This window comes from Hemibagrus wyckioides, linkage group LG18 (assembly GCF_019097595.1).
Source record: "Hemibagrus wyckioides isolate EC202008001 linkage group LG18, SWU_Hwy_1.0, whole genome shotgun sequence".
NCBI lineage: Eukaryota > Metazoa > Chordata > Actinopteri > Siluriformes > Bagridae > Hemibagrus > Hemibagrus wyckioides.
Window position 1 is genome coordinate 2746216 of NC_080727.1, and position 11285 is coordinate 2757500.

The 11285-nt window shown below is 42.9% G+C and overlaps 1 protein-coding gene across 4 annotated transcripts in view; it reads right to left on the reverse strand.

Moving 5' to 3' along the window:
- LOC131368943 (WD repeat-containing protein 7) overlaps nt 1-11285 on the reverse strand; it is a 161679-nt gene that overhangs the window by 119092 nt on the left and 31302 nt on the right. For all 4 annotated transcript variants that reach the window (XM_058415201.1, XM_058415200.1, XM_058415199.1 and 1 more), the window contains 2 exons: nt 2600-2833; nt 1518-2017 (listed from right to left, as the gene is read on the reverse strand). In XM_058415201.1, coding sequence (XP_058271184.1) covers nt 1518-2017; nt 2600-2833 — 734 coding nt within the window. The remainder of the gene's footprint in view (nt 1-1517; nt 2018-2599; nt 2834-11285) is intronic.

Here is an 11285-nt window from a genome sequence, read left to right on the forward strand (position 1 = left end):
AAATCATTTCAATCAAAACGAACTCAAAAAAATTCCTGTCTAAAGCTTCAGTTAACACGGAATTTCTTTTCCACATGCTCACGTGTGTAAAACGGCGGACGCTAATCGCCCGTAAATGTCCGAGGATTAGTAGTGCTGATTAACACCGTTTACTCACAAGATGTTGAATAAACAGCGACAGAACATGTGCTAAAGCTTCCACTAATGCAGCTCAGACACTGCAGCGCATCCGAGTCTTATTTGTTTCGGATTGCTATCAGGTCATTACTATGAAATGAATGATTCTGTGTAACAAATAATTACAAAAATATCTATACGATTCCACAGATTTGTAGGATACGGATGTTTTTCCCGAGCCTGTTAACCACTGTTTAACTTCCGCTGGCTAGAAACGGCGGTCCAAAGCGAGGATGAAGACCTACAGCTGCACTGAAGGTCACCGGTAAACAACAGAAACATCAGATTGAGTTCTCCTCCTCCTCCTCACGCCCCTCACGCTCTCCCAGCAGCTCGGGATAGATATTGAGCCGTCTGGCTGCTGTCTGCCTGCGATGTGAAGCTTGTTGTCTGTGTTGTGTATGTCCTGACGCGCTGTGAAGTTAGCGAGGATGATGAAATCAGCGATGCGCTGCTCGGCGCTCTGGGTCCGAGTCTGAGGTCGAAACGCCGGACTTTTGAGAGTCGTGTGTAAAACACTATTTTTTCCTTTTTGGAGGATGGAAGCTGAACTTTTCATACAGTGGATTTTGGTTTTCTTGATATTTCCTTCAGTTGATCTTTCACCTCTAACATCTCTACTGACAAAACAGTGCTCTGGTCAGTCACTGAGTGTCTGCATATATGTTTCTGACCAATCCCGACTGCAGCTCAGACGCACAAACAGCGATGGACCAATGTTTAAATCCTGGAGCTGATCTGGTTCATATTTATTTATTGGAGGTGAATGGAGTCAAATGGCGAAGCTGAGCATTTAATGCAACTCGTGACATCGGGAGGAGAAACGTAACATTACATTATCCAGGCCCCGCCCACAATTCTAGAAAAATCCCAGTACATTAGATTAAGATTAGTATTTTAAGTGATTTGAACTGACATGAGGATATCTTTTATTAAAGTTATCTTTGATTTCAGGCTGTTGTTATTATCATGATATATTTTTATAGTACTACGCATTAGTTTATTTATAAATTTATTTTTTTTTAACACAGTCTATTTTTTTTAAATAGAAATATTTCCACACAAGTTAATTTTTTATGCATGCACTTTTAAACTAACTAAATAAATATATATATATATAAAATAAAATATAAAATAAAATCGGGTGTTTTAGTACCACATAATCAACAAGCCTAGTTTTCTTAAGCGTACTATTTTTCCCACATTATTTAGGTTCAGTAGAACGCTGTTCCAGACACGTGGTCTCAGACGTAGCCGTGGAGAACGGTTTCGATCATCAAATCCTGAGTAAAGTTCTTTCTGATTCATTTTATGGAGTTCACTAAACAGTAGATACTCACCTGGCTGGAGCTTTCTTCATGTGCTCTCCCACGAAGGTGGCGTTGGTCATGCTCATGAGCGTGTTAGCCAGCGAGATGACCGACAGCAGGTGCTGAGTCGTGACTGCACGCGACACGCCGTACGTGCCCTTGCCCACCACCTCGGAAACGGAGAGCTTCCTGCCCTCGGGGCCGATGCCCCTCGCCAGCTGCCTCAACAAGGAGTCCTTAAAGGTGGGCAGCATGAGAGACATGTGGCCTCCACGCGAGATCAGGCCGAAGGAGATGGGCGTGTGAGGTCTGAGCATGCCCAGTCGGCTCACACACACCTCGTCCAGCATGCTGTTCAGACCCCACGCGTGGAGGCAGGACATGAAGAGCTTGGCCGTGTCCATGGTCAGGTTGTACTCCAGCAGGCTGAGGGATTTGGACTTCTCCTCTCGCCGGCGAGCCTCCTCCTCCTCATCCTCGTCCTCGTCCAGCAGGTGCTCCTTGATGTTCTCTTTGATGGTCTCTTTCACCTGCAACGAGAAGCTCCAGGCGTTACGTCACTACTCTCCCTTCCTTCCCTTCTCTTTGTCTTTCAAAGAAATATCTTACTCATTTTTTCTCATTTCATCATTAGTTAAAGCTGATAAACTTTGTAATAAATAAGTGAAAAATCTGGGTTCCTCTACCAATAACCACAAAATGCTTTTAATAATTATTACTTTTTTTTTTTTTTAAACACTATTACAAAACCCTTAACCTTGTATCCCAAATTAAACAAACATATACAATTTCACAAAAACTAATATAAATTATAAAATATCTCAAACAGACTTTCTACTTTTATTATAGATTAATATATTTTAATTTTAAAAGAATTAGCTTGACTGTTTAGTAGATCTTTTTATTACTCGCTGTTTTGTTCGGATTAGATTAGACTCACGCTGAATGATCAGATCTTTCAATGAGTCTAATTCGACGAATTTTCCCACAACATTTCCCGCTAATTGAATTTCGCTAAACATGATAAATCCCATAGCAGAGATTCGACAGCAGAGGGACTGAAAAGATTTCCGAGGCCTTCTCGTGTCCCGGTTCTGTATCTGTGTACCAACCTGCTTGAAGATCTTATTAGCCAGAAACGACCCGCCCTTGTCGGCGCCCCCTGGAGTCTTCTGCAGTGTTTCCGGGGACACGAGCGTGGGATTGGGACGCTGCGCCTCCTCGGTCAGCAGCTGGATGATCACGGCTTCTACGTCGAAAAACAGGACGTGCATGTCCGGGTCAGTCACGTTGGTCTTCATGGCCTGCACCACCAGTGCATTGTGGGAGTATTTAGGCAAGTTGCCCTGTTAGAGAGAGAAAAAATAAATCTAAATAAATGACAGGTCTTATCGCAGGTACAGAGGAAACGGACTGCGTTACGGTTTTGACCGGCTTGCGTCATTCCCCCCGCTGGAAAAGTTACTTCTCGGAAGACATTAGTCAAAAAGTTCTCCCGTGTTCACGCTAATCTATTTGCTCCACACTCTACATAATAATCTCTAATGCTCATTAGGGCCCTGAGCATTCATTCCGCCTCATCTCCTTTTTAAAGCCGTGACGGTTGTAAATTGCCGCCTGGCTAATTGGTATTCGATGTTAATTCAATGGCTGAAGCACCTGCTCTCCATTTTAAACAAACAGCAGGATGTTCGGAGAGAGAGAGAGAGAGAGAGAGAGAGAGAGAGAGAGCGCTCACTCTGACAAAGGTGAGGTGATAAGCACAGAATTAAAGAAGTCGTTACAGGGCGGTGTCCGAGCGTCGCGGCGCTTTTACGCTTACGGGGATTAGCAAGAGAGCTTTGTTTACGTCGTACAGTTAGATTTCGACGACGATGGCGAGTTTGCGGAACGAACTCGGGAATCTAGTGAAAAGTCCAGAAGAGAGGATGAAATGAGGAAGAGTGCGTGAAATTATTGTTTTTTTTGTCAAGTGTCTTTCAAAAACAAGAACTAATATTAATCTAAAATATACTTATAGGAATAAAGAACCTTTAGCTTTGTGGAGTAAGAAATTCTCATTCAATTTATTTAGTTTTATCTATTTAAAAAAAAAAAAAACCAAAACAAAGTGACTATGGAATAATAAAAGCTGAAACTCCTGAAATCTTTTAGTCCATGGATTAATTCACGCATGAACACGTTCATCTCATGATGTCATATGGCATCTTTATGACGCATTATAAAGCACAGTGATTTATTACAACTAGTGTATAAACTCCAGCATCTGTACAGAAAGGGTTTTTTTTTTTAACAGATGAATAACGTTAGAGAGATAATCAGGAACTCCACAAAGTCAGCACTTCACTCAGGAAGCCGTCAGCATCTCTGACTTCCTGTAACTGAGCGTAATCTAAGCCACGTGATTATAATGCATTATAAAAGCTGTTTATGCCTGCTCCTAAACCAGGTTAATAAAAGATACATATAATGTACGTCTTATACATGTGAGGAACGTATTTATAGGCCGTTAAAGATCATGAGAGAATTATAGAAAATGTCGCCTTTGCAAAAAAAATATTTTTTTATATTTTTATAATATTTTTATAATATTTTTTATATATTTTTTTTTAAACAAATTGATTATTTGTTTAATTTTATTATTAAATAATGTAGTTTATGGTATTGTATGTAATTTAGTTCATAAAATCAATTATTTTTATTTTAGTTGCCAGATTAAGTGTTGAGTTTAAAGAGTTTAAAGTAAAGTGTCTCTCTCAGTCTCCCTTTCTTTCACCCCACACCTCCTTCTATTCCTCCCCTCTCTCTCTCTCTCTCTCTCTCTCTCTCTCTCATCCGTCCGCTCTGCATCTGGTCCTGATCGTTCAAATTGGTTTCACAGTATCGTCTATTGCTGACAATTAGCACACGTCGGGCGGCTTTGTGCCGGCGCTCAGCGGCGGTTACTGCTCCTGAATGGCCGAGAAGGTCTGCCTCACTGATCACACACACACACACACACACACGAAGAGAAAGAAAGAGAGAGAGAAAAGAAAGCAGGCAACAAAGTAAAAAAAAAAAAAAAAAAAAAGCACCTGGTCCACCATCCCTCCCGTGTTTCTCGTCTCTTTCGTTAAAATCTCAGGGTTTTTTTTTTTGTTAAAAAGATTTCACTCCATCAAACGTCAAACTAAAAGTATCTACACTTTCCGAAAGCTAAAAAAGAAAAAGAAAAAGCTACTAAAGCGTCTTATAGAAACGAACCGACATCCACATAATTCTTCATTAATATTATTTGATTGAAATGATGTTTTAGCCATTTTTATATTTTTCTACAAATAATATATAAATAAATAAATAAAATGTCTATATTTTTATCCATATCACCAGCACCTACATAGTGAAGGAGGCGGGGCCAAGTGGAAGGGGCGGAGTGATGGAAAGTTAATTCCATTGTTAATTCCAATGGTGATTTTGTTTATTCTAAGATTCCAAGATGGCTGCTGTCAGATTCAGACTGATTCAGGTGATGCTGGAGATGCAGAGTGATCCATAATGTTTATAAGTAAGTAAGTAAGTAAATAAATAAAAGCCATCAATTAATCCAAGACTCTAAGATGTCTGCCGCTTTATGTTTACAGATTCATGCTGAGGTTTTTAGAAAATCTCACAGCAGCTCAAGTTGTGTCCTGAACCTCATCAGAAGCTGCAGGAAGAACGGAGAAAGAAACAGGAGACTGAAACGGAACAGAACCTGCGTCTCTGATCGGCTACGTTTTTGGGAACGTGGCGTTAATCTGATCTTTTTGTTTTTTTACTTAACCCGACCTCTTCCTTTAAACCCCTGCGCACTTCCCTGATGGCCGCCGCCTCAGTGCTGGATGGAGCAGACAGACAGACGCCCTGACCGGAGCGTAGCACCATCTCTCCATCTCCAGGATGTCTGCATCTCCAGTCTCGGGCCGGCTCTAACCGCCGCTCGCTCAGATCAGTGTCAGAGAGGAGAAACGTGATCCAGCGTCAGCTGCAGTGTGAGCGCAGGCACCGTGTGTGTGTGTGTGTGTGTGTGTGTGTACACCAATCACACGCTGTGTCACCAATCAGGTCACTTCTATCAATAAAAAAAAGGAAGCTTGGATTAGAATTACATGAAATAAAAGGCCATGAGAAATAAACGAATAAATAAATATATTAACGAGTGAATCAATTAAAAAGAGAAAAAATAAACAAATGAATGATTTAATTTTAGCACGCAATAAATGTACGATAGATAGATAGATAGATAGATAGATAGATAGATAGATAGATAGATAGATAGATAGATAGACAATTTTTTTTCTTTCATGTCAAACACACTCTCTCTCTCTCACACACACACACTCACTCACTCACTCAAAGTATAAAGGAAGCAATGTGGACTCCAACACACATTCACAGCTGGTCCAGATCTGCAGATTTATGTGTGTGTGTGTGTGTGTTCACATCAGAATTTCGAAAATGTGAAGATCTGAAAGGTGTCACCTATCCTCCCTCTCTGTCACTGTCCAACACACACACACACACACACACACACACACACACACACGCGATACAGTGGATCGGTGGATGGTGTCACACTGCTCTCTAGAGGCCATTATAAATACTGCAACACAACAATAAAAGATGCAACAATGCAAGTTTTTCCATCATTTATCTTAACACAGAACTCTCTCTTTCTTCATCACTGAAAAGAAAAAGAAAGGATGAGAAAGAAAAACGAGGATTATTGAGGAAGAAAGCATCAGAAGTGGGATGAAAGAAGAAAGAACTACAGGATACAAGAAATATAAAAATATATTAATGAAAGATAAGTCGTTAAATATGCTCCATGAAAAAACACACAATTAGAAAGAAGGATAGAAAGAGCAGAGAGAAAGAAGGAGAGCAGAGAAAACGAGAGAGAAAGAGAGCAGCAGAAATATCGTCTTATTTTCTTCTTTCACATTCTGTTTTTTGTTTTGAGAGAGAGAGAGTAAATGAAATAATATTAACTTTAAATAAAATAAAATTTGGGAAACAGAATTTTAAAAAAATGTTTCAAAATACAAATTTATAAATGTAAAGAATTTTCTTATTCCTTTATATTAAGTTACATTTTAATTCATTTACATTAGAATTTATATTTTAATATAGATTTATATTTTTATAATAATTTATATTTTTTAATTAAACAAATAAACAATCTTAGTGACATTTAGTAATATTTTATTTAACTAGTGATTGTTTCTTTTTCTGATACCTTCACTAGATACAAACTTAATATTCATCATCATCCTCCTCATCATCAGGCTTCTCTCTCTCTCACACACACCAACCACTGTGCTTTAACAATAAAACAAATGTGATTGAACCAAGGTGTGTGTGTGTGAGAGAGTGAGAGAGTGAGAGAGAGAGAGAGAGAGAGAGAGAGAGAAGGAAAGGGAGAGTGACTGGACAGTTACACTGACACATCTATCTATCTATCTATCTATCTATCTATCTATCTATCTATCTATCTATCTATCTATCTATTCATCCAACCGTCTATCCATCCATCCATCCATCCATCCATCAATCTATCCATCAATCTATCCATCCATCTATCCATCCATCCATCTATCCATCCATCTATCTATCTATCTATCTATTCATCCAACCGTCTATCCATCCATCCATCCATCCATCCATCCATCCATATATCCATCCGTCCATCCATCCATCCATATATCCATCCGTCCATCCATCCATATATCCATCTATCTATCTATCTATCTATCTATCTATCTATCTATCTATCTATCTATCTATCTATCTATCTATCTATCTATCCATCCATCCATCCATCCATCCATCCATCCATCCATCCATCCATCCATCCATCCATATATCCATCCATTCATCTATTCATCCATCCATCCATCCATCCATCCATCCATCTATTCATCTTTCTATCTATCCATCCATCCATCCATCCATCAATTCATCTTTCTATCCATCCATCCATCCATCTATACATATATCCATCCGTCCATCTATTCATCCATCCATCTATTCATCTTTCCATCCATCCATCCATCCATCCATCTATCCATCCATCAGTTTAAGTAAAAGATATTCTAGCAGTTCTGATGAGTGTAGCAGCGTAACATCGTCTGGTTTCTGTCTGTTTATCCTAACGATTAAATCAGCGCCTGGTCTGCGGTTAACGAGCCGAGGTGTCGACTGACCCTGACTGAACACGCCGCTCGTGTCCGATGTCTCGGCAACACCGCTCAGGTTCAGAGGTTAGACGTGTGAGCGAGGAAGAGAAGGATCACACCGATGAGGATGATGAGGAGGATGATGATGATGATGGGCGAGTGTTTCCAGCAGCGATTCGGACATTTAGTAAAGAGCGGTTTACAGAATGATGGTCCTGCTCCATTATAAAGGGGAAAAAAAGAGGTGAAATCTTGGAAATGATAACAGGTTTGTCCATCGCCAGCAGTTTGGACACAATTCCACCCTGACGCCCTGCTGTGATTTCTGATCGTCTCTGTCTCGCTCGCGGTCAATTGGCAAGCCGGAGCATAGGAGGTGTGTGTGTGTGTGTGTGTGTGTGTGTGTTTCTGTGCTTGCTCTAATGCCCTGTCATTCCCTCTGACAACATAATACAGCAGCGGTGATTCTCCAGCTCGTCTCTCCGGGCCAAACCTGCCATTATTCCTCCTGTGAGGCTCCAACACTAACCCCAACCCAGCCGGGCTAATGATACATAATCACCATCAAACACCATGCAATCACACACACACACACACACACACACACACACACACACACACACAGCTCCATCTCTACCTGTCTGTCTCTCTCTGTCTCACTCTTTAACTATCACTTTCAAGCTCTGATGTCACTCTGATTCCACCGCCTTCTATCCTTCTCCCCCACCTCTCCTTTTTACCTTCTCCCTCTCTCCCTCTTTTTTTCTCTCTCTCCTTCCTTCTTTCTCTCTCTTGTTTTACATCTTCCATGCCTCTCCCCTTCTCCCTCACCTTCTCCCATTGCACATCTCTCTCTCTCTCTCCCTCTCTCACACACAAACACACTCTCTTTCCCATTCTCCCTCTCTCTTGTTTTCTCTCTCCACCCTCTCTTTCACCTTCTCCATCTCTTTTTCTTTCTCCCCTTCTCACATCTTTCTACCTCTCCAATGCATCCCCTCTCCTTCTCTCTCCCCCCTCTCTCCTTCTCCCATTCTCTCATTGCACTCTCTCTCTCTCTCTTTCCCCTTCTCCCACTTTCCCCATTTCTCTCTCCCCCCTTCCCATATCCTTTTCTCCAATATTATCTCTCTCTCTCTCCCCCTTTCCCCTTCACCCTCTCTCACACACACACACAACTTCTCCCTCTCTCTTTTCCTCTCTATCCCCTTCTCCCTCTTTCCCCTATTCTCTCTCTCTCTCACACACACACACACTCTCTCCCTGTCTCTCTCTCTATCTCTCCTCCGTTCTCTCTCTCTCTCTCTCTCTCTCTCTGCGCATGCGCGGCGGAGAGGCGAGTGTGGCGTGTGGAGCGCGTGAGAGCGGTTGGCGTTTTGCCAATTTTTTCGGCACTAAAGTGCAATTCTTTTCCGTTTAAAATCTCGGAATATTAATATACTTATTGTGTGAGTGTGAGCGAGTGTGTGCGGACAATAACTGTGTGTGTGAGTGTGTGCGCGTGTGTGTGTGCAGGTGTGTGTGAGTAGCGTGTCGGTGAAGCGTGGTTATGGCGAATCCGACTGCGAGGTTGTGTGAGTGTGACTCGCCGGCACGGTGTCCGTGTTGTGTCTGGAAATCCAAAAAATCCAAAATGAACGACCTGTTAGACATTACAGCACAGGGGGCGCTGGTCCGCTCACGCTTTAAAAGCGCTGCTGAGATGGACGCTCCTTCAAAGTTCTTTTTCAGTTTAGAGCAGATGAATGGACAGAAAAGATTTATACATGCTGTGCAAACAGAATCAGGGGATCTCGTATCTGAGCCCACTGAAATTCGCCAGCAGACAGTAAGCTTCTACTCGAAGCTGTACAGCAGTGAGTGGTCAGGGGCACAAGCGGTGGAGGACAGCTTCCTCATGGACCTGCCAAAGCTCTCTGAGCAAGCGGCGAGAGAGCTGGACAGGGAGCTGACGCTGGAGGAGGTTCATGAGGCTCTCCAGGGGATGGAGAATGGACGGGTTTCAGGTATAGACGGTCTCCCTGTCGAGTTCTACAAGGCATTCTGGGCCGTCATAGGGCAGGACGTGCTAGATGTCCTACGGGACAGCGTGCGGAGAGGTGAACTCCCGTTGAGCTGTAGGAGGGCCGTCCTGACCCTGCTACCGAAGAAGGGAGACCTGACCCACCTGAAAAACTGGCGCCCGGTCTCACTACTGTGCACTGACTGCAAGCTGCTCTCAAAAGCATTAGCCTCGAGACTGACTAACGTAATGGAGCAGCTCATTCACCAGGACCAGACGTACTGTGTGCCTCATACACATTATCGAATATGGACCTATCTAATTCGTGACATTTTGGACGTCTCTAGGCTATTGGGCTTAAAGACTGGTCTGATTTCTCTAGATCAGGAAAAGGCTTTTGACCGGGTTGAACATGAATATTTGTGGAAGGTGCTGGAAGCCTTCGGGTTCAACCCAGGTTTTATAGCCATGATCAAGGTGTTGTACAGTGACATTGAGAGTGTACTGAAGGTTAACGGTGGTTTATGTGCTCCTTTTAGAGTGTACAGAGGGATCAGGCAGGGCTGTTCCCTCTCTGGAATGTTGTACCCTCTAGCCATTGAACCTCTTTTAAATAAGTTAAGAAGTAATCTCTCTGGTTTTAATATGCCACATGCTAATGCCTCAATATGTTTATCAGCTTATGCAGATGATCTGGTAGTGATGATAAACACACAAAATGATAATGTTTTAACTGATATTTTAAATGACTTTCAAATTTTATCCTCCGCCAAGGTTAACTGGTCTAAAAGTGAAGCCATTTTAGTTGGGGAGTGGGAAGGTGGGCAACCGTCACTACCAGGAGGCTTAGCGTGGAAAACAGGTGGTTTTAAATACTTGGGTGTCTACCTGGGGAACGATGAGTTTTTAAGTAAAAACTGGGAAGGTTCTGTAGAGCACGTGAAGGGCAGACTGAGCAGGTGGAAGCGGCTGGTTCCAAAGATGTCCTACAGGGGGAGAACGCTGGTCTTCAACAACCTCGCCGCGTCGTCCATCTGGCACAAGCTGGCATGCGTGGATCCGCCGCCGAACCTGCTGGCAAACATCCAGGCCCTGCTGGTGGACTTCTTCTGGGACGGTCTACACTGGATTCCACAGAGTGTGCTTCATCTGCCGAAGGAGGAAGGAGGACAGGGGCTGGTCCAGCTGTCCAGCAGAGCCGCAGCCTTCCGCCTCCAGTTCATCCAGAGACTCCTCACTGGACCCGGAGACTTAGTATGGAGAGCAGCAGCCAGTGGACTACTACGCACAGTTCAAGGACTGGGGCTGGACAGAGCGTTGTTTTTAATGGACACAAAAATGCTGGACATTTCTGGACTACCAGCCTTTTACCGTGGATTTTTTAAAATTTGGAACTGTTTTCAGAAACAAAACAAGGGCTGTAGAACGCTACACTGGCTGCTGGAGGAACCTCTGGTGTACGGCAGGAGACTGGACATCTCCAGTGTGACCGTCCCTGCACTGTCCAGAACTCTCATCTCCTCAGGGATTATAACGCTCCGGGAGCTTGTAAACATCGCGGGGTCAGACTTGTCGAGGGCAGAGGACCTGGCAGCGCGT